This window comes from Drosophila melanogaster, chromosome 3L (assembly GCF_000001215.4).
Source record: "Drosophila melanogaster chromosome 3L".
Lineage (NCBI taxonomy): Eukaryota > Metazoa > Arthropoda > Insecta > Diptera > Drosophilidae > Drosophila > Drosophila melanogaster.
Window position 1 is genome coordinate 1,298,556 of NT_037436.4, and position 19,881 is coordinate 1,318,436.

A 19,881-nucleotide genomic window follows, 5' to 3' on the forward strand; every position below is an offset into this window, starting at 1 on the left:
GGGTAATTGCATGATTTTCAAAAGTCCCGCCAACTGGGCATCACTTATCCAATAATCTGGCAGCACTAGAAAAGTAACAAGAGAGATTGTTGTTTTCGAAATATCTCAATCACACACGATTTATTCTCAGTTTGCCTGCCGAACCGAACGGACGTGAGCGCTCACGAGAAATGGCTAGAACCCGAATTCAGATGCTGCTACTTGTTGTTGCGCTGACGGCGGTGATAAGTGGAGCAAGTGCCTCCAGCATACCGGAAGAGCTGCCCCACAATCCGCTCGAGCACGACCCCCTGCACCCCAGGCACTTCGACGGGGGCGAGCACAATGCCCAGTTTGACCACGAAGCCTTCTTGGGCCCGGACGAGTCCAAGAAGTTCGACAGCCTGACACCCGAGGAGAGCAGGCGGAGATTGGGCGTCATTGTGGACCGAATCGACGAGAACAAGGACGGGTCAGTCACATTGGCGGAGCTAAAGAACTGGATCGCCTACACCCAGAGGCGCTACATCGAAGAAGACGTGGGTCGCGTGTGGAAGCAGCACAATCCGGACAACAATGAGACCATAAGCTGGGATTCCTACATGCAGACTGTCTACGGCTTCATGGATGATCTGAGCCCCGACGAGAAGGAACAGGAGGAAAATGGTATGTAGCCCAAATCGTCATTGTAAGCAGAGGCATCAATTTGATAGGGAAATCACTGTTTTGATGGGCGGGAAACATCACATTAATCTAATCAAATTGTATTTGTTTTTTCGAACAGGAGTCAGCTACAAGAGCCTGCTGAAACGCGATCGGTACCGCTGGTCGGTGGCCGACCAGGACTTGGATGACAATCTCACCAAGGATGAGTTTACCGCCTTCCTGCACCCCGAGGACCATCCCAGCATGAAGGGTGTGGTTCTGCGCGAGACCATTACCGATCTGGACAAGGACCACGATGGCAAGATCTCGGTGGACGAGTACATTGGCGACATGTACCGATCGACGGGCGCGGAAGACGAGGAGCCCGAGTGGGTGGCTAACGAAAGGGAGGCGTTCTCCACACATCGCGACCTGGACAAAGATGGTTATTTGAACGAGGAGGAAGTGAAGCAGTGGATTGCGCCCCATGACTTCGATCATTCGGAGGCGGAGGCCAAGCACCTGCTGTTCGAGGCCGATGCGGACCACGATGATAAGTTGACAAAGGAGGAAATACTAGACAAGTACGACGTTTTCGTCGGCTCCCAGGCCACCGATTTCGGCGAGGCCTTGGCCCGCCACGATGAGTTCTAGAGTGTCTAGATACCCAGAATCCCTGAGATTAAGATTGATCCTATGAATCTCCCACTTCGCATGCCAAATAACTTGTAATCTTGTCTAGCCCTTAAGACCTTAAGAAAGTGCATTATAAACCGACTCGAATGATGGGCCTTCCTTTTGTATGTGGCACCACGACCAATTGATTTGAGGTGATTTGTTTAATTGAAAGGCGTCCACGTCAGCTCTTGGAGCATCAATGGCCACGTCACTGGAACGAAACCCCATCCGCACACACATGCGGTCACTTGACCCCCTCCCCCTTGCCCCGAGCCACAGATACGCCGCCTTTGCCTGTGTAACATATGTATAAACATAAATGATTTTCGCTGTAGCCCGATTTATTTCCAGCTGCGAGAACATTCCAAAGAGAGTGTGAGTGCACCGGAAAAAACAATAGGAATCTTGAATGCCTACGATTGCCACTTATCTGGACTTGATACTACATTTTACATCTAACTATTATTAACAAGATCATTTTAGAGTTTAGTTGCAACATGTTCAATAAAATGCTTTTATTCTATTTACTTCTATATATTTATATTTTATTTTCATGCTAACCATAAATACTTCTTTCTCGGTGTAGAACCAGAAGTGAGGAGCTCCGGGAATCGGTTATTTTGTTTCAAGCTGATTTAGATTATTTTCGGTTCTCGACTTTCGCCGAGATAAGCAAAATAATTCGTTCTTCGGCGTTGATAAGTCTGTCTCCGTTGTGGGTACAGTGAGCACTCGAGCGAGGGCCAATGTCGGCCATTGACGAATGGAGTTTGATAAACAATCAAGAATATTTGAATGCGTGAGCTATGTAAGTAAGTATATGTGCTGGTGCTGCGAAGATCTTGGAGAAGAAAAGAGCACTCAGATATCTTTTCGATGAGTGATTCGACTTAGCTAAAACTAGTTTTACGCTCTTTCCCACTCATAGTTCCCTAATATGCGCAGATCGTTTTCTAGTATTCACTACATATGATATGTCAGAAGAATATAAGAAACATATCACAATAAATAAACCAAAACTCCTTTTATTATGCTTTATTGATTTCCATTGAAATAGACACATTTATATAATTATCTTGGCTTCGTTCATGTTTTTTGTTTTTCTTTTGTTTCTTGAATATCTGTCGTTTAAAATACAAAGTATTCAAAGTTGCTCAGTTTGATGCCTTTAATTCAGTACATAGTATACGAAGGACTTTTCATCTTATACATACATGTATATATATTGATAGTTCCTGGATCTAGCAAAAGTTTAAAAAGTTGTTACTCGCCCGCGCCGTCGCTTCGATATCCAACAACATCTAAATACAAGTATGTAATAATGTAAGTGTAATTGCAATGGAACGTTTACTTTACTGACTCAATATCCTGATCCCTTCCGCAGGACCTTCGATCAACATCTATGCGACATCTATGCTTTATGCTCATTATGCGGCTATTCTCGTACTTGTCTCACATTTTTTTTAGGTTTTTCGTTTGTTTTTTTTTTTTTGTTTTGTTTTGTTTTTGGTTTTACCTCAGTTTTACAACATTAATTTTAATTACAAAAGTTATTAAATAATACAAAATACAGTTAGAGTTTACAGTTCTCCATTTCGTCTAGAAACATCTCGCTTTTAACTTTTAGTTGAAATTAATGCACGAATAAACAGAATAATTGGATTATGAATTACAGAACACTCGAAACAAACTCAGAACTCGGAAACGAAACAAAAGCAAGAGTTGGGTTGGGTTGGGTTGGGGGAATCCCCCCCTAGCAGCGGAAATTAGTGGCAAAATTGTAACAAAGAAACTACGGATGAGCCATTTAGCCTGGCCACGCTTAGGTTACATAATGGTTTTATAGTTAATAATATTACGTTTAAGCAGAGTCCGTCGGTGGAACACCACCGACCAACTGTCTAACTCTTTTAGAGCAGGGCGCACTTGCGCTTGGACTTGGGCTGCAGCACGGGGCACAAAACCGACCGGATGGCCTCGTCGAAAACGGTTTTCAGACCCTTCTGCGTCAGGGCCGAGCACTCCAGATACTTGACCGCTCCGATTTCCTTGGCCATGGCCAGGCCCTGCGGATAGGTGATGGGCGCCAGTTTCTTGTCCCTCAGCTTTTCGATTGTGTTCTTGTCGTCGCGCAAATCCAGCTTGGTGCCCACCAGGATGATGGGCGTGCTGGGGCAGTGGTGGCGCACCTCCGGATACCACTTGGCCCGCACGTTCTCGAACGATGCCGGATTCACCAGCGAGAAGCAGATGAGGAAGACATCGGTCTGGGGATAAGACAGTGGCCTCAGTCGGTCGTAGTCCTCCTGCCCGGCCGTATCCCACAGGCCCAGGTTGATGGGCTTGGCGTCCACCATCACGTTGGCCGAGTAGTTGTCGAACACGGTGGGTATGTACTCGCCGGGAAAGGCATTGGTCGTGTAGCTGATCAGCAGGCAGGTCTTTCCCACGGCTCCGTCGCCCACGACGACGCACTTGATCGCCTGCATGGTTCGATTTCCTCGACTTTCTGGACTGGAGTGCTATGTGCCTAGAGATTGGAGATTGAAGATTGCAGATTTCTGATTGCGGGGGTGCTTCTTCTTCAGGCGTTTTTGGTTCTTTTTGGGGCGGCGGCGGAGGACTGTTGCTTGCGTGGGTCCTTTTGCGGGGTTATCTCTGGAAGCGCGACTCCTTTTCCAGTGCCTTGTGGTCCTCGGGGCGACTGATGATCGCGCCTTACGTTCTGGGCCTCTTTAACTCGCGTTTTGTGCGTTAATTTCCCTAATTTTCTCAACAAAAAAAGTAAATTTTCTGTGTACTGCAGTGTGACCGCGGCTGGACTGTTCAAATTTACCATGGGAAAGCTGTAAAATACTAAAACAAATTAAAACTGCATTGAAATGGTCACCCTAAGATTTGTAAATTATTTCAAGGCTTCGTCCTTAAAGCAAACATAAAACCCTTAAGTTTCGCATTTACTTATAATTAAATCCGAATTACAAAATATATAATTTCATTGTCTTCCTGTTTATGTCAGTGATTTGAAGTGAGAACAAGCTGTTTTTAGTAGGGCTGGGCCCCAGAAGTGCAGCTTCTGGGCTTTGGCTGCACCTGGTCACACTTCTGGCAGCAAATAATACAATTTCGAAAATTAGAATTTATTTGCTGCTCAATAGCCAAGTCAATAACACCTGTTCCTTGCCCATCCAGAATGTCTGACGTGTTCATCGTGTCCGCCGCCCGCACGCCCATTGGTAAAACCAAGATAAATCGGCTGCACCATACACGATAACCACATTCTAATTGGAAACTTTCTCTTCGTGTTTGTCCAATCTGAAAAATCAACAGGTAGCTTCAATGGAACGCTTTCTAAACTGAAGGCCTCCGACCTGGGCAGCGTGGTCATCCAGGAGGTACTCCGGCGGGCGAATGTGGAGGGCCAGGAGGTCAACGAAGTCATCTTGGGCCAGGTGGGACCCATATCATAACTGTTTCTCCTCCTATCTTACCGATCTATTTGTTATGTAAATATCTTTGTTAGGCTCTAAGCGCCGGTCAGGGTCAGAATCCAGCACGTCAGGCTTCACTCAAGGCGGGTCTGCCCATTCAGGTGCCAGCCTACGGCATAAACATGCTATGTGGTTCCGGCTTAAAGTGAGTTTGTCCCGTACAATTCCGTACATTTACAATGGTTTTTACCATTTCCAGAACTGTAGCGCTGGGTTACCAGGCCATCCGCTCGGGAGACGCACAGATTGTTGTGGCAGGAGGTCAGGAGAGCATGTCCCTGGCTCCACACGTCATGCATCTGCGGCAGGGCGTCAAAATGGGTCCGGGCACTATGGTGGACTCGATGATCCACGACGGCCTAACCGATGCCATGGAGAACATACACATGGGCATCACTGCCGAGAATCTGGCCGATAAGTATAACATCAGTCGTGAGGCCCAGGATGCCTATGCCGTGCTGTCGCAAAATCGAGCCGAGGAGGCCCAAAAAAAGGGTTACTTCGACAAGGAGATTGTGCCCGTGGAGATCAAGGATCGCAAGGGTACGACCACATTCAGCAAGGATGAGTACATCAAGGCGGGCAGCACCGTCGAGGGTATACAGAAGCTCAGGGCAGCCTTCAAAGAGGTGGGTCTAAGATAAATACAAGAAGAGCGAGAGTTAACCCACTTTCTCTTGCTTATGTAGGGCGGCTCTATAACCGCTGGCAATGCCTCAGGCGTCAACGACTCCGCTGCTGCCGTACTACTGATGTCCGGCGAGGAGGTGGCCAGGAAGGGTCTTAAGCCGCTGGCTAGGATTGTGGGCTGGACTCAGAGTGGCATTGAGCCAAAGGTGATGGGACTGGGACCAGTCACAGCTGTGGAAGCATTGGTAGTTACACGGAAATTCCACTTCTATACATGCTCCTAAGTTTTCACATTTTTCAGCTTCAAAAGATTAACTGGAAGCGTGAGGAAGTGGATCTTTACGAGCTGAACGAAGCATTCGCCGCCCAATCACTGGCTGTCCTGCAGGACCTGCAGCTGGATGCTCAGAAAGTAAATGTCAATGGCGGTGCCATTGCCCTGGGCCACCCGATTGGAGCTTCAGGTGCCCGTGTCTTGGTCACTTTGCTCTATGCGCTGGAGCGCACCGGTGGAAGAAAGGGAATCGCATCGCTCTGCATCGGTGGCGGCATGGGAATCGCCCTGGCCGTGGAGCGCCTCAGCTAGTCTTAATTCATTGTCATTCAAGCTATTTATTGCCTTTTCCTGTTTCCCACTTAAGTGTAAAGTTTATTTCTCTATTCGCGTAGTATTCGCACGTACTTAAAGGCACAACCTCCCAAGTCGCAAAATCTACTCAATTAAAATTCAATTGAAAATACTTGCATTGCAGCATATTTTTAGCTGTTGAAAAGAGGAATTGTATACATTTTTCCAGTTGCGTCAGCTGAAAACTATTTATAAAACAGCATTTGTTATGATGATGCACAACCGATTTATTTGCTTTTGTTTCTGTTTCTACACTAGAAATTATTTGTACATTGTAAATTCAATTAGCTATTAACTGCAAGTCGGAGAGAACAGTATTGGGTCGATTCCTTGCTATTTTAAAATAAGTAAGGGCATTGCATCATTATAAAATAGGTAGGCTGACAAAACTAGTAACTATCCAAATGTAAACTTATACATTTAATTGAGCTAACGCTTGAGTTAAATAGCATTGCTTGAGAACAAGACACCCTCTTTTCCGCTCATTGTCACATGTATCATTTCATATGTAGACTCCGAGCTCTCCGAGTACTTTTCCAGTACCAGTAACAGGTAACTTGTTTAGATCTTCAGCATAAGCATCGCGGTCATCGAAGGTCCCACTGCCCAAAGATCGAAAAAATAAATATAGTATTTACAGAGACACTACTGGCGATTTATAAACACTCTTCGTAATTTCTTATCGTGGAAGTTAGTTATTTATTGTGCCAATAACAATAATATCGGGCATAGTTGTGGCCTTTGGAATAAGACCACGAATCTCGCATTTCGCAAAGGGGAGAGCCCAAAATATAATACAGTAAACATATTACAAAAGTACTAGCTATTGCTGACATGAATTTGTTAAGGGGAACTAAACTAGTTGTAAGTCTAGTGTGGAAAATCTTATTGCTATGGCGTACACTGTAGAGGCTAAATTGAATAATTCAGAATCTCGCGTTTTTATTGCTATTATCAAATACAATTGTTTGTACGTAAGAATTTAAAGAGGCTTCCACTGATAGAAGCCTTATCGGATTTACCGCGCCTCGGAATCGCAGGTCGGTTATTGTCTCTAGGAAGATGATAGCAAGGCGCCTATCCACGCCAGCAGCTCTTCAGCTGCACAGTCTCCAGCTCCTTGGGCAGCCGCGGACTGAAGCCATACGGATTGTGGCAAACGATTCGCTTATCTGGCGCAGTCTGCGCCACTTGCTCCACCGTGGGCACGCACAACTGGGCATAGCTGCTGATGAAGCTGGACCACAGAGTTGGTGTGCAGTCCAGGGCAAAGTATGGTCCCCACAGCTGGGAGTCCAATTCGGCAGCATACGGATATTTACCATCCTCAAGGAGCAGCTCCTCGGCTATGGCCACGGCATCGAAGTCGCGGTGTTTCACCGGTGTGTAAACATCCTGGATTATGTTATCACCGAAGTATAGTGCCTTGGCTTCAGAGGGCTTCTTCTGGAGCATTCCAGCCATGGCAGTGTGCAGCTGGTGCCAGTTGCCTTGCGAGTAGACCTCGCCCGCCTTTATGTTGTCTGCCTCTTGCGGCAGTTCTGCCAGTTTTTCCACATCCACCTGCATGAACGGACGCTGCATGGTAAAGAACCCTGGTTTCTTGGCGTATGTTACCACGAAATCGAAGTATTTGCGCCAATCCTTGCCCAGCGCCTGCGTGGCCGTCAAATTGGCGAAGTCCACGTTGGAGCCGGTGAGCAAAAATAGCTTCTTGCCGGATTTTCGCAGTTCCCCGAGCCAGTTCATCACACTGGGATCTGTTCGGAGCACAAATCGTTCCGGTTCCGCTCGCATGCTCTTGAAATAGAGACTCTGGTCGTTGGCGAAGTTCTCCCGACTGTAGATGTTCATCAGGCCAGCCTGAACATCTTGCCAGACCTGATACTCCTCTCCTGCCGATGGCTTCTTTCCCCTATCGACCAGATCCACCGCCTGGGCAAAGACCAAGGCACTGGGCATATCAAAGTAATCCAATAGCGAGCGCATTTGCGTCGAGGCGTCGCCATTCCAGGTGGACAGGGGGTCCCTGTAGAAGGCAGTGGTGATTTCCCACCTTCGATCTCTTCCATAGATGGCTTGAATTTCTGTGTCGCTTAGTAGACGGGTGCCATGGGTGGCTCGCAGGATCTGGGCCTCACTGCTCAGCTTCAGCACATTGCCACGCGGTCCGTCCAGGAACAGGCCCTTCTGCAGAAAGTCCAAGTTGAGCGATTGAAGGAGTAGATCCCTGTCATAGCCCTTCTGCTCTACGAGGAACTGCTTGAGCACCTGATAGATCAGAGCGGACATCTCGTGGAGATTGTAGCGCAGAAGGGTGCCGTCCAGGTCGAAGCCCACTATTCCATAATCCTTTAGGAGCAGCTCCTTGTGATAGGATGTCATGATGGTGCTGGCCGAATACCTTGAGTTTCCCCCTGCAGATTTGTGGAAGCGCCTAACTGTCTGCTGCTGACCCGTCACTTCTCGTGTTGCTCTTCCCACTGCTGCCGGCGGTGTTCTGACTAACGTCATTGAATTTTGCGCCAATTTATCGAGATTGCGTAACAGGAGACGAACATCTGTTTGGGCCTGTTTGTGTACGTTTGTTTTTGTTTTCGTTTTCGTTTTCGTGGCCAGTCGAAGTGAAAGGGCAGGGGCGGAAAAGGCGCCCACGGTGGCTGCTCTGCCCAGCGCCAGCATCTTATCTTATCAACTAGCACATCTCATTTGTCCGAAGCGTGATCTAAATTTAAAATTAAGCCGAAATTCACTATCACTTAGGTAGTCCTCACAAAATCATTTTTCATCTATAAATGTATGTCTACAACTGCCAGAGCTGCCAACCTTTTGAAGTTGAGCAGTACTGACTTACTTCCTTGGCTTATTCCTAGCTAGATTTAGCTAGGTATAAGCAAGTGTAAGCTATCGGAACTCGATAGCAGCTTAGGTATCGTTGGCGCAATCGACTCTTGTGCCATCCCTAGCAAGCGTACCGGAATGGAAAAAATATAGTTTTTTGCACATTCTCCGATTTCAGCACATTTTTATAAGTTTTCGGGCCAGTAACCCGTTTTTCACCGCTTAGTTTGTGGGCTCAAGGCCTCCGAAACCATGTCCAACTGCATAGAGATCCCTTTGCAGGACACCGATGAGGTGAGAATCGATCCGAAAGATTCTAGTTTTAAGTGATTAATACTTCTATTTCCCCAACTTAGGTGATCGAGGTGGACCCGGATCAACTGCCCGACTGTCCAGAGGTGTTGAGCATTCTCAAGCAGGAGCGGGCGCCCCTGCACGTTTGGGTCAATGTGGCGGTAAGTTGAAAGACTGGGTACAATGAATTTAGCATGTTCCACATGGCTACTTTTTTTCCAGCTTGCCTACTACAAACAAAAGAAGACGGAGGACTTTGTCACGCTGCTGGAGGAGTCGCGCAGCGATGACGCCACCAAGGAGTACCGCGACTCGGACAAGGACCTCATGCGTGCCCTGGACATGCTCGCTGCCCACTATGTCCAGGAGGCGTATCGGGAGAAGTCCAAGGACAAGAAACGAGAGCTCTTCATGAAGGCCACCAACTTGTACACCAGTGCCGACAAGATTATCATGTACGACCAGAGCCATCTGTTGGGCAGGGCCTACTTCTGTCTGCTGGAGGGCGACAAGATGGACCAGGCGGATGCCCAGTTCAACTTTGTGCTTAACCAGTCCCCCTCGAATATTCCCTCCCTACTGGGAAAGGCCTGCATCGCGTTCAATCGCAAAGATTACCGTGGAGCGATGGCCTTCTACAAGAAGGCCTTGCGTACAAATCCAAACTGTCCTGCGAATGTGAGAATCGGCATGGCCCATTGCTTCCTGAAGATGGGCAATCCCGAGAAGGCCAAGCTAGCCTTTGAACGAGCGCTCCAGCTGGATCAGCAGTGTGTGGGCGCTTTGATTGGCCTGGCCGTTCTCAAGCTGAATCAACTTGAGCCCGAATCCAACAAACTGGGTGTCCAGATGCTCTCCAAGGCGTACACCATCGACAATGCCAATCCCATGGTGCTCAATCACCTGGCCAATCACTTCTTCTTTAAGAAGGACTATCAGAAAGTCCACCACCTGGCGCTGCACGCCTTCCACAACACCGAGAACGAGGCGATGCGAGCCGAGAGCTGTTACCAGCTGGCCAGGAGTTTCCATGCCCAGAGCGACTACGATCAGGCCTTTCAGTACTATTACCAATCCACTCAGATTGCGCCAGCTAACTTCGTGCTGCCCCATTACGGACTAGGCCAGATGTATATTTATCGAGGAGATACAGAAAATGTGAGTTGGGACACCTGTAATTGAACCTCCTTATTACCACTTTGTGAATACTTTCAGGCCGCTCAGTGTTTCGAGAAAGTGCTGAAAATCCAGCCAGGCAACTACGAGACCATGAAGATTCTGGGATCCCTGTACGCACACTCCAATTCGCAAACCAAACGTGACATGGCCAAGACTCACCTCAAGAAGGTCACCGAACAATTTCCTGAAGACATTGAAGCCTGGATAGAACTGGCTCAAATCCTGGAGCAGAACGACCTGCAGGCCTCGCTCAGTGCTTACGGCACAGCCTCTAGTATTCTTCGGGACAAGGCCAAGTACGAGATACCCGCTGAGATTCAAAACAACGTGGCTTCACTGCACTACCGCCTGGGCAACTTGAAGATGGCAAAGCTCACTTTGGAGTCGGCCCTGAAGCATGCAACCTCTGAGATGGACAAGGATGTAAAATACTACGAGTCCATTCAGGTCACCATGAAGTACAATCTGGCCCGTCTGAACGAGGCAATGAGTAGCTACGATGTGGCCGACAAGCTGTACAAGGAGATCCTCAAGGAGCATCCCAACTATATTGACTGCTACTTACGGCTGGGTTGCATGGCAAGGGACAAGGGTCTCATTTTCGTGGCTTCCGATTTCTTCAAGGACGCGCTGAACATCAACAACGACAATCCAGATGCGAGATCACTGCTGGGAAATCTCCATTTGGCCAAGATGCAATTCGCTTTGGGACAGAAGAATTTCGAAACGATCCTCAAGAATCCGTCTACTTCCACCGACGCCTACTCACTGATTGCTCTGGGAAACTTTTCGTTGCAAACACTGCATCAGCCGAGTAGAGATAAGGAGAAGGAGAGGAAGCACCAGGAGAAGGCTTTGGCCATATTCAAACAAGTGGGACAGATTAAAATAGACCAATTATAGCTCAATTTGTAACGAAATGCATCCGCTTTCCAGGTTCTTCGCAATGATCCCCGAAATATTTGGGCCACCAATGGAATCGGTGCCGTGCTGGCACATAAGGGATGCGTGATCGAGGCGCGCGATATCTTCGCCCAGGTGCGCGAAGCCACCGCCGACTTTTGCGACGTGTGGCTGAACATTGCGCACGTTTATGTCGAACAGAAGCAGTACATCAGCGCTATTCAGATGTATGAGAACTGCATGAAGAAGTTCTACAAGCACAACAACGTCGAGGTAATGCAATATCTGGCAAGAGCGTATCTACGAGCCAACAAGCTGGTCGATGCCAAGGCAGTGCTACTTAAGGCCCGTCGAGTTGCTCCCCAGGACACAGTTCTACTCTTCAACATAGCAGTGGTCCTCTCACGTTTGGCCATGGCCATACTCAAGGATGAGAAATCTACTCTGGAAATTGTGCTGCAAGCTGTCCATGAACTGGAGCTGGCTCAAAAGTAAGTGGTATCCTTGCTCTCTTAAACTGCGCCTATCAAATATTTTCAAGTGGTTATTAGAGTACCAACCAAGTGATAACGTGAATTTGATTATATTTAGAAGTACAGCAGAAATGAGTAACCATTAATGGCATTTTAGCTTATCAGATCAGATTAGATATTAATGCAAAGCAATCATCATGAACTGCTAAACCGAAGATTGGATTAGATTAGCTGATGATTTCCTTGATCATGGTCAATAACTATTTCTATGAATATGTTTTGTTTCGTGCTTAAAATCTCACTCACAATATCCCACCCCAATCTCTTATAGATACTTCCAATATCTGTCCGTGCACGGGGATAAGAATCGCTTCAACATTGAGGTGGCTGGCATTGAGGCAAGCACCTGCCAAGATCTTCTCTCTCAGGCCCAGTACCATGTGGGCCGTGCACGTCGCATTGACGAGGAGGAGCGCTCGTTGCGCCGGAAGCAGGAAGAGGAGCGCGAGGCCTTCAAAATTAAGGTGGCGGAGCAGCGCAAGCGGCGCGAGGAGGAGGCAAAGACCTCCAGGGACCAGTTGTTAGCCAAGCGGCAGGAGTACGTGGAGAAGACCAAGAACATGCTCATCATTGCGGACGCTCCACCTGAAAAGGAACGCAAGAAGGGTGGTGGGCGAGGTCGTAAAGATGACTACATCTCCGGTACCGAAAGCGATAACGATGGAGCTCGTCGTGAGGGAGAACGTCCCTCGAAGAAGAAGGGCAAGGGGGAACGCAAAAAGGGTGGCGGTCGCAAGCGCAAAACGGAGAAGTACGAGAGCGACAGCGAGGAAGAGCCAGGTGCCAGTGGCAAGTCGGGAAAGAAGAAGGGCAAGAAGCCGAAGCCGGTTAAAGAGTCCAAGGAGAAGCTTTCTGCCAAGCAGCGCCTCAAGGTGCTTTCCAAGGAGACGATCTCCACCAGCGAATCCGAGTCTGACGGCAAGCGCAGCAAGAGCAGAAGTAGAAGCAGGAGTCGAAATCGCAGTGGTAGCCGAAGTGGCAGTGCCTCTAGAAGCGGCAGTGATCGCGAGGCTAGCCGCAAGCGCAGCAGGAGCAGAAGTGGATCTGGATCTGGGAGTGACAGTGATGAAGCAACTAAGCGGAAGCGCGCCAGGAATCGCATCGAATCTGGCGGGGAATCGGATAGATCTGGGTCCCGTGCTCGCTCCAAGTCGAGTTCCCGTTCAAGATCTCGATCCAAGTCCGGATCTCGATCGAGGTCTCGCTCCAAGTCGGGATCCCGTTCGAGATCGCGCTCAAAGTCCGGTTCCCGCTCGAGATCCCGCTCGCCGTCGGGTTCAAGATCCCGCTCTCGCTCTGGCAGCCGATCCAAGTCCGAATCCCGTAGCAGATCAGGGTCCCCGGAAAAATAACGCACCTCTCAACCGTGTTAAATCACTTTTGACTATATTTAGAGTTGTCTTCGAGAGCTGCAAAAAGATACTAATAAAAACGAACTAATTGCCACACAAAGGCAGTGGAGTAATTGCTATTGGTTTGCTGTTCAACCGTAATCCGGATTCCCAAGTCTATTGGCATGGATGGATTAGGTAATGGACAGGGCTGATTGTCTGGGCCAGGTCAACAATCGACTTCAAACACGTCTGTGCTGCTGGATCATGTCTCTTACGATTACAGCCATAGGCTGCGAGTGGCGCAGGACGAAAGCGTGGTCGATCTTCTTGGTGTCCAGCTGGGCGTCCACCTTGGGGTAGTCTTTTTTGAGCTGGTCATAGTAGGAGATTGGTACCCATCCGTCGGTAGTGCCGTAGTAAAACTTGAGGAGGTCCAGGTTCTGCTCTACAATCTCCCTTTGAATCCCGCGAACCCTGGCCATCTCATCGTCGGCCAGGAAGACCACCTTCTCCGCTACCGATGGTTTGGAGTACTTTAGGGCGGTGCCCAGAAACTGTCGTGGAATGGAGAAAATCAAGAAGTAGATCTGTATCAGCATCAGGCGCAACCACACGGGCAGAAAGTTGAAGAAGCTGAAGAAAATGTAGCCAAACACGGAGTACAGGGGCATGGCCACCTTGGTGAACACCCATCCATTGGGCGACTCCATCATCCGCTCGACGGTGGGGAACAGCATATAGCACTTTTGGATGCGACTCCGTATCCGCTCGTTTTCCAGCAGCTGCAGGATCATCCACGCTCCGATGGAGTGCCCAATCAAGTGGATCTTGACATCACTTGGCACGTATTTCTCGATGAAGGCGATTTTATGCCGGATTTGTCCGTCCAAATTGAAGAGCTCCTCGTTGCCGCTGAGTTGAGGAACCTCCCGAATACTGGCCTCTGGCGGATCATCATGGCCAGCGTGCCCTGGAGGGAACATCAAGTGTGCTATTACCGACTCAATGTGGAAACGCCAGCACACTCACCTATCACCCAAACTGGAAGATCGCCCAACTCCTTTTGCAAAGTGCCTGCGAACTCTGTGTAGAAACCTGGCAAACCGGGATTGCCAGTTATGCAGATGACGATCTCCTTCTCGGTTATGGTCTCCTCAATCCACCTGCCCCATGTGAATATGTGGGTGGGAATGGAGTTGATGTTGACGTAGGCCTCCTGCATATTTTCCGCTGCTGTTGGCGTGGCAAACTGCGCTGAAAATCAATCGGCACCTGTGTTGATCCCACTCTTTTCACACGCGATGAGTTGTCTAATCCCCGTGGCAACCGGTTTTCCTTTGTCCAACCACCTCGGCTGCAGCCTTTCACGAGTTTCAAATCTTGAGGATTGGCGCGGTTTATCCCCAGGGTTGATAGCTCTGATAAACACTGCTATGTGTTTCGGCCAATTGTTTCCAGCAAGAATGGACAAAGGTCACAAGTTCAGCGGCTTAAAAACGGCTGATACAGAAACCAGGGCGGCAAGCTATGCCAAAATCAGATGTTCTATATTAGCGGATACTTACCATGATAACGATTGCTCAGACAGAGAAAAAGTGTAGATAATTTTGTTTAAAAAAGAAAAAAACCAAAATGCATTAACTTTAAAAAAAATACTATGGCGTAAATTATTATTTGTCAACCTATTGATATCTCTTTACAGTACTAGAAGCTTTTATAAATTTCATATTAACTTTTACCTATCATCATTAAATATTCGAAAGTACTCCCTAACATTAGTTACCTACGTATACATTTTTTATTAACCAAAACTTATATGTAAAATCGCAAATTGTTTCTTTTTTCGGAAAAAATTGAGAAAACATTTTGATATTCGTGTTCAGCATAAGTTCTAGAGAATTATCCGATCTTAAGGTTTTTCAAAGCGGATCTTAAAAGTCCGCAAGCGATGCAGCCCTAGCTTAAGCCCATTGTCAGGGCTGCCAACGTGGGCAATGTGGCCCTATCCCAACCAGTTGGCATCGCCACCATTATTTATTGGTTTTTTGTTGCTGGTTTTTGAGTTTTTATATTTTTTTTCTAGAAGGCCTAAAATTTATAGAGCGTTGTAGGTAACAGGATTCAGGATTAGACTTAGATTCTGAAGGCACACCCATCGAAAGCTTGACGAGGCATGAACCGAGCAATTGGAATCGGGAGCAAGTGGACACAAAAGAATGTAGCTAACAATTGGGGACATTCTCGAAAATTCTTGTAGCACCAACAAGTAAATTATTATACCCAGAACAACCGAAGGAGCTATTGGGCGGATCCAGAGCAATGGCATCTGGCAAAGAGCTCTATTGCTGGGGAAGCACGTCACATGGTCAATTGGGACTTGGCGGAATCGAGGACGAGCAGGTAGATAGATGACTTTCGGATATAAGCCCACTGATATTACTTTTGTATGCCATTGATTTCCTCACAGATCCTCACACCTAGTCAGATACCCTGGACACCGGACACTGCTGTACAGCAGGTCGCCTGTGGACACCGACACACTCTCTTTCTGACCGCCACTGGAAAAGTCTACGCTTGCGGGAGCAACGACTACTCCCAGCTGGGCCACGATCTGCCCACCAAAAGGCCACGTATGTCGCCATTTCGTATGTAATCTTCATTTATCGTCTTGTCTGTCCACTCTCCACTAACTCCACCTCATCTCCATACTCACCAACTACGCGAGCCACTGCTGTGAACCGAGTCTAAACCCCGCAATCATCTTCCGGCCGACTTTTTGCAGTGCTTATCCCCGAACTGCAGGATTACGTGATCATCCAGATCTGCTGCGGCAGCCGCCACTCATTGGCGCTCTCCGATTGGGGCCAGGTCTTAAGCTGGGGCGACAACGACTGCGGCCAGCTGGGCCATGCCACCGATAAGGAGATCGTGCAGCTGCCCAAGGTTGTGCGGCAACTGGTCACAAAGACGGTGGTGCAGATCGCCTGCGGCAACAATCACAGCTTGGCACTGACCAGTTGTAAGTATGGAGTGAAATTTAATGGATTCCATTCACTAGATACACAGATACACATCAGAACTACTTGAAACAAGATAAGATAATTGTATTTCCCAAGTTTAGGGCATTACTAAACAATTCTTATCTAAAGCTAAACAACGATACCTTCCGACTAACATCATCCTTGACGTTTCTAGGTGGCGAGCTGTATTCATGGGGTTCCAACATCTACGGTCAGCTGGGCGTGAACTCCCCCAATGATTTGACACATTGCAACTATCCCCTCCGACTAACCACTCTGCTGGGAATTCCGCTGGCCGCAATTGCCTGTGGAGGCAATCACTCGTTCCTCATCTCCAAGTCCGGTGCGGTGTTCGGATGGGGCAGAAACAACTGCGGGCAACTGGGACTGAATGACGAAACGAACCGCTCGTATCCCACCCAGCTGAAAACGCTGCGCACCCTGGGCGTGCGATTTGTGGCCTGCGGCGATGAGTTCTCCGTTTTTCTGACCAACGAGGGAGGGGTGTTCACCTGTGGAGCTGGCGCCTATGGGCAGTTGGGTCATGGCTTTAGCTCGAATGAGATGCTACCGCGAATGGTAATGGAGCTAATGGGCAGCACCATCACTCAGGTGGCCTGTGGCAATCGGCACACTCTGGCGCTTGTTCCATCGCGCGGCAGAGTTTATGCCTTTGGCTTGGGTAGCTCTGGGCAGCTGGGCACGAGGAGTACCAAGAGCCTGATGCTGCCGCAGGTGGTCATCGGTCCTTGGGTGTCGCCCAGCGGATCAGCCCTGTTGCAATCCAATGATTCACAGGTCTCGTTGGTCATCCGACAGATTTTCTCAGGTGGCGATCAGTCGATTGTGACCACAACTTTGTTTGTAGACAAGGTGCCGCCCGAGGATTTCAGAAACTACAAGTAACTATAGAAGCGTGTTACTTTAGTATAAACATATAAAACTATAAACATATATCTACTTTGCAGCCCCAAATCCCAGATCCTAACCCTAACAGCAGAAGTCACCAAGCAGTGTGCTCAATGCAAGCAGGGCCTTCAAAGCGACATGGATCTACTGAGCTCTATTGAACTAATATTTAGAAGCCAGGCGTGTTGGAATGGTTCCTTTCTGCTGGATCACGACCGACACTTTGGATGCTCGGTTCGCAACCATGGACTGGATCTGAAAGCAGCCCAACTAGCATTCGACAATCTGCGCGCTGTGGAAAATGAAAGCATTAGGCAGGTGGTAAGTTTTCGCCATTACAAGCATCATTGGTATCTGTTTTAATCATTTCATTGTTTTCAGATCTGGGACAATATAACCAAGGAGCTAGTTGGTTCGCTGGTTTGCTCACCGGCAGATGTGGAGAGCATGCGATTATATCTTCTGCTCCCACTTTACCACGAGTTCGTCAACTCCAAGCACTACAAGTCACTGCAGGTTCCGTTTGCCAATGCCATATTTAAGCTAGCAGAGAACCCACGGAAAGTGCTGAACAAGTGGTTGGCCCAAACACCGGCTGAATACTTCGAGCATCTTGTCCAGAACTTCTTGCATGTTGTCATCCATATTATAAGTTTCAAAATGGGCTTGGCTGCCGCTAGTCCCAGCGCCGAAAGACGTCAACAGGTATTTAGATTTCAATATAGGGCCATACCAGTGTCAATTAATTCTCTATTCATAATCTAGCTGCTGCCATATAACACTGAACTCGAGATCATTCTAAAGCTGATGAAAACGCTCTGCCAAATTAACAACGAGCGCCATGATCGCCTAAACTATCAAATCTTTTACTGGCCTGATCTTTCGGATTATGCAGACGTGCAGCAGGAGTACGTTAAATGGATCATGGCCGACACTGCCAGAGATTTCAATATTTGCAACTATTCATTCATTTTCGACCAGTCTGCTAAAACAGCGTTACTCCAAGCGGATCAGGCGCTCCAGATGCACTCCGCCATGGCCAATGCGGCTACCATGGTGGGTTAATGACGCCGAACAGAAATGATTTATGAGTTAATAACTACTTTTTTATCCAGCAGGCATTCTCCTTTTTCAACTACGGGATGCCCATCTCGCAGTTCATTGTGCTCAACGTGACGCGTGAGAATCTGGTGCAGGATTCCCTTCGAGAGTTGCAGCATTATTCGCAGAGTGATCTTAAGAAGCCGCTGAAAATCAAGTTCCATGGCGAGGAGGCGGAGGACGCGGGTGGCGTGCGCAAGGAGTTCTTCATGTTGCTGCTCAAGGATCTGCTCGATCCCAAGTACGGTATGTTTAAGGAGTACGAGCAGTCGCGTCTGCTCTGGTTTGCAGATCTCACCTTCGAGACGGAAAACATGTACTTCCTAATTGGCGTTCTCTGCGGTCTGGCCATCTATAACTTCACCATCATCAACTTGCCATTCCCACTGGCTCTGTTCAAAAAGCTGCTGGGCAAGCCAGTGGATCTCAGTGATCTCCGTCAGCTTTCCCCTCCGGAGGCCAACTCCATGCAATCGCTGCTCGACTACCAGGGCGACGATTTTAAGGAAGTCTTCGATCTGACCTTTGAGATATCGCGGGATGTATTCGGGGAGGCGGAGACGAAGTGCCTTAAGCCCAACGGCAATGAGATAGCCGTAACACTGGAAAACAGGTGAGTGTAGTGACCATTTCTGTTGCGGCACCTGTGCTAACTATTATCCAACTTCAGGCAGGAGTTTGTGGATCTCTATGTTGACTTCGTATTCAACAAGTCCGTCGAGCTGCACTACAATGCGTTTCACAAGGGCTTTATGAAGGTGTGCTCTGGCCGCGTGATTCACATATTCCAGCCGGAGGAGCTGATGGCCGTGGTGGTGGGAAATGAGGATTACGACTGGCAGGCGCTTCAAGACAACTGCGAGTACCGGGAGGGCTACACTTCGGTCGATGATACAGTGAGTTGTAAACTAAAGATGGTCTTCCTAGACATTAACCTTGTATCTGCCGCAGATCAAATGGTTCTGGGAGGTTATTCATGACATGTCCGAGGCGGAAAAGAAGAGTTTTCTCCTCTTTTTAACTGGCAGCGATCGCATTCCCATCCAGGGCATGAAAGCCCTTAAAGTGAGTTCTTAGATTATACCTATATTGCAAAGTGTGTCCTTTACCGTATCCGTACCGATTTAGCTCACCATTCAACCCACCCCGGACGAACGATTCCTGCCCGTGGCGCACACGTGCTTCAATCTGCTGGATCTGCCGCGCTACAAGACCAAGGAGCGCCTCAAGTACAAGCTGCTACAGGCCATCCAGCAGACGCAGGGCTTCAGCCTGGTCTGATCGATCTGATCTGGACCCATTTTTTTACATCGACCTCAAACTACAGGTATTTTCCGAAATCTTCGGATTTCGCGCATTTTGGATTGAAGAATGAAAATTGGCTACTTTCAAAGACAACCCCAACGTGGAACACTCATTTATCAGCGATCAAATCAGCAAGTACAATGTCGTGTTATAGCTTTAAACTCTAGACTAGTTATTAATATCGCATTGTTATGGAGAGAAAGGAATTCAAGGAGGTAAATAAGGTTGGTGCATCAGTCTGAGGACAACAACAAATGTCTAAATTTCCGTGTAACTTTTACCAATAAAGTTATATAATATGGCTTATATATTGTTATTTTCATTGATCGCAGTAACGGTTAAGCTTTAAACCCGATAACGATAGCTTCGCTTCTGTCCGGAAACGAGCCGCGTTGGCAGCACCGTTGGCGC

The 19,881-nt window shown here is 48.1% G+C and overlaps 7 protein-coding genes across 15 annotated transcripts; 4 read left to right on the forward strand and 3 right to left on the reverse strand.

Annotated features, from left to right (window-relative positions):
* The first annotated feature begins 116 nt into the window (after positions 1–116).
* On the forward strand, positions 117–1,834 carry scf (supercoiling factor). 2 transcript variants are annotated; one of them, NM_058044.5, is made up of 2 exons: positions 117–645; positions 764–1,834. In NM_058044.5, the coding sequence occupies exons 1-2, from the start codon at positions 171–173 to the stop codon at positions 1,276–1,278; spliced, it is 990 nt and encodes a 329-aa protein (NP_477392.1). In that variant the 5' UTR covers positions 117–170; the 3' UTR covers positions 1,279–1,834. The 2 variants fall into 2 exon arrangements, with proteins under 2 accessions (NP_477392.1, NP_477393.1); NM_058045.4 differs by having other exon boundaries at positions 331–645.
* A 489-nt stretch (positions 1,835–2,323) lies between these two features.
* Rac1 lies at positions 2,324–4,128 on the reverse strand. Of its 2 annotated transcripts, none has more exons than NM_001274318.1 (1): positions 2,324–4,128. In NM_001274318.1, exon 1 carries the CDS (start codon positions 3,789–3,791, stop codon positions 3,213–3,215), a length of 579 nt encoding a protein of 192 aa, NP_001261247.1. In that variant the 5' UTR covers positions 3,792–4,128; the 3' UTR covers positions 2,324–3,212. The 2 variants fall into 2 exon arrangements, with proteins under 2 accessions (NP_001261247.1, NP_476950.1); NM_057602.4 differs by having other exon boundaries at positions 2,411–4,128.
* Positions 4,129–4,388: 260 nt separating this feature from the next.
* Positions 4,389–6,162, forward strand: Acat2 (Acetyl-CoA acetyltransferase 2). Its single transcript, NM_138250.3, has 6 exons — positions 4,389–4,538; positions 4,633–4,754; positions 4,826–4,938; positions 4,993–5,422; positions 5,483–5,668; positions 5,725–6,162. Exons 1-6 carry the CDS (start codon positions 4,496–4,498, stop codon positions 6,007–6,009), a joined length of 1,179 nt encoding a protein of 392 aa, NP_612094.2. The 5' UTR covers positions 4,389–4,495; the 3' UTR covers positions 6,010–6,162.
* Positions 6,163–6,294: 132 nt separating this feature from the next.
* Positions 6,295–8,863, reverse strand: Nt5a (5' nucleotidase A). 3 transcript variants are annotated; one of them, NM_001274319.1, is made up of 1 exon: positions 6,295–8,863. In NM_001274319.1, exon 1 carries the CDS (start codon positions 8,731–8,733, stop codon positions 7,129–7,131), a length of 1,605 nt encoding a protein of 534 aa, NP_001261248.1. In that variant the 5' UTR covers positions 8,734–8,863; the 3' UTR covers positions 6,295–7,128. The 3 variants fall into 3 exon arrangements, with proteins under 3 accessions (NP_001261248.1, NP_612095.3, NP_001286897.1); NM_138251.3 differs by having other exon boundaries at positions 6,733–8,863; NM_001299968.1 differs by having other exon boundaries at positions 6,733–8,557.
* Ctr9 lies at positions 8,669–13,250 on the forward strand. Of its 2 annotated transcripts, NM_176271.2 has the most exons (7): positions 8,669–8,814; positions 9,071–9,186; positions 9,249–9,347; positions 9,409–10,344; positions 10,402–11,238; positions 11,302–11,759; positions 12,073–13,250. In NM_176271.2, the coding sequence occupies exons 2-7, from the start codon at positions 9,145–9,147 to the stop codon at positions 13,151–13,153; spliced, it is 3,453 nt and encodes a 1,150-aa protein (NP_788449.1). In that variant the 5' UTR covers positions 8,669–8,814; positions 9,071–9,144; the 3' UTR covers positions 13,154–13,250. The 2 variants fall into 2 exon arrangements, with proteins under 2 accessions (NP_788449.1, NP_788448.1); NM_176270.2 differs by lacking the exon at positions 8,669–8,814 and having other exon boundaries at positions 8,993–9,186.
* On the reverse strand, positions 13,164–14,822 carry sturkopf. 2 transcript variants are annotated; one of them, NM_138253.2, is made up of 3 exons: positions 14,701–14,822; positions 14,165–14,566; positions 13,164–14,105 (listed from the first exon to the last, which is right to left on the reverse strand). In NM_138253.2, exons 2-3 carry the CDS (start codon positions 14,355–14,357, stop codon positions 13,375–13,377), a joined length of 924 nt encoding a protein of 307 aa, NP_612097.1. In that variant the 5' UTR covers positions 14,358–14,566; positions 14,701–14,822; the 3' UTR covers positions 13,164–13,374. The 2 variants fall into 2 exon arrangements, with proteins under 2 accessions (NP_612097.1, NP_728590.1); NM_167867.2 differs by lacking the exon at positions 14,701–14,822 and having other exon boundaries at positions 14,165–14,650.
* Positions 14,823–15,140: 318 nt separating this feature from the next.
* Positions 15,141–19,775, forward strand: Herc4 (HECT and RLD domain containing E3 ubiquitin ligase 4). Of its 3 annotated transcripts, none has more exons than NM_001274320.1 (12): positions 15,141–15,353; positions 15,420–15,535; positions 15,603–15,780; positions 15,918–16,154; positions 16,331–17,057; positions 17,124–17,385; positions 17,446–17,769; positions 17,830–18,120; positions 18,183–18,778; positions 18,836–19,061; positions 19,117–19,230; positions 19,294–19,775. In NM_001274320.1, exons 2-12 carry the CDS (start codon positions 15,455–15,457, stop codon positions 19,444–19,446), a joined length of 3,189 nt encoding a protein of 1,062 aa, NP_001261249.1. In that variant the 5' UTR covers positions 15,141–15,353; positions 15,420–15,454; the 3' UTR covers positions 19,447–19,775. The 3 variants fall into 3 exon arrangements, with proteins under 3 accessions (NP_001261249.1, NP_612098.2, NP_728591.1); NM_138254.3 differs by having other exon boundaries at positions 15,603–15,765; positions 18,180–18,778; NM_167868.2 differs by having other exon boundaries at positions 15,141–15,535; positions 15,603–15,765; positions 18,180–18,778.
* Positions 19,776–19,881: the final 106 nt, after the last annotated feature.

Excerpts from the sequence above, each read along its gene's own strand:
- scf (NM_058044.5), top strand. The coding sequence starts at position 171 with ATGGCTAGAACCCGAATTCAGATGCTGCTACTTGTTGTTGCGCTGACG. Across the intron at positions 646-763 it reads GAAGGAACAGGAGGAAAATG|GAGTCAGCTACAAGAGCCTG; the intron begins GTATGTAGCCCA and ends TTTTTCGAACAG.
- Rac1 (NM_001274318.1), bottom strand. The coding sequence starts at position 3,791 with ATGCAGGCGATCAAGTGCGTCGTCGTGGGCGACGGAGCCGTGGGAAAG.
- Acat2 (NM_138250.3), top strand. The coding sequence starts at position 4,496 with ATGTCTGACGTGTTCATCGTGTCCGCCGCCCGCACGCCCATTG. Across the intron at positions 4,755-4,825 it reads ACGAAGTCATCTTGGGCCAG|GCTCTAAGCGCCGGTCAGGG; the intron begins GTGGGACCCATA and ends TATCTTTGTTAG. Across the intron at positions 4,939-4,992 it reads CTATGTGGTTCCGGCTTAAA|AACTGTAGCGCTGGGTTACC; the intron begins GTGAGTTTGTCC and ends TACCATTTCCAG.
- Nt5a (NM_001274319.1), bottom strand. The coding sequence starts at position 8,733 with ATGCTGGCGCTGGGCAGAGCAGCCACCGTGGGCGCCTTTTCCGCCCCT.
- Ctr9 (NM_176271.2), top strand. The coding sequence starts at position 9,145 with ATGTCCAACTGCATAGAGATCCCTTTGCAGGACACCGATGAG. Across the intron at positions 11,239-11,301 it reads CTTTGGCCATATTCAAACAA|GTTCTTCGCAATGATCCCCG; the intron begins GTGGGACAGATT and ends TCCGCTTTCCAG. Across the intron at positions 11,760-12,072 it reads GAACTGGAGCTGGCTCAAAA|ATACTTCCAATATCTGTCCG; the intron begins GTAAGTGGTATC and ends AATCTCTTATAG.
- sturkopf (NM_138253.2), bottom strand. The coding sequence starts at position 14,357 with ATGCAGGAGGCCTACGTCAACATCAACTCCATTCCCACCCACATATTC. Across the intron at positions 14,106-14,164 it reads TCTTCCAGTTTGGGTGATAG|GGCACGCTGGCCATGATGAT; the intron begins GTGAGTGTGCTG and ends TGTTCCCTCCAG.
- Herc4 (NM_001274320.1), top strand. The coding sequence starts at position 15,455 with ATGGCATCTGGCAAAGAGCTCTATTGCTGGGGAAGCACGTCACATGGT. Across the intron at positions 17,386-17,445 it reads ATGAAAGCATTAGGCAGGTG|ATCTGGGACAATATAACCAA; the intron begins GTAAGTTTTCGC and ends CATTGTTTTCAG. Across the intron at positions 19,062-19,116 it reads ACACTTCGGTCGATGATACA|ATCAAATGGTTCTGGGAGGT; the intron begins GTGAGTTGTAAA and ends TATCTGCCGCAG.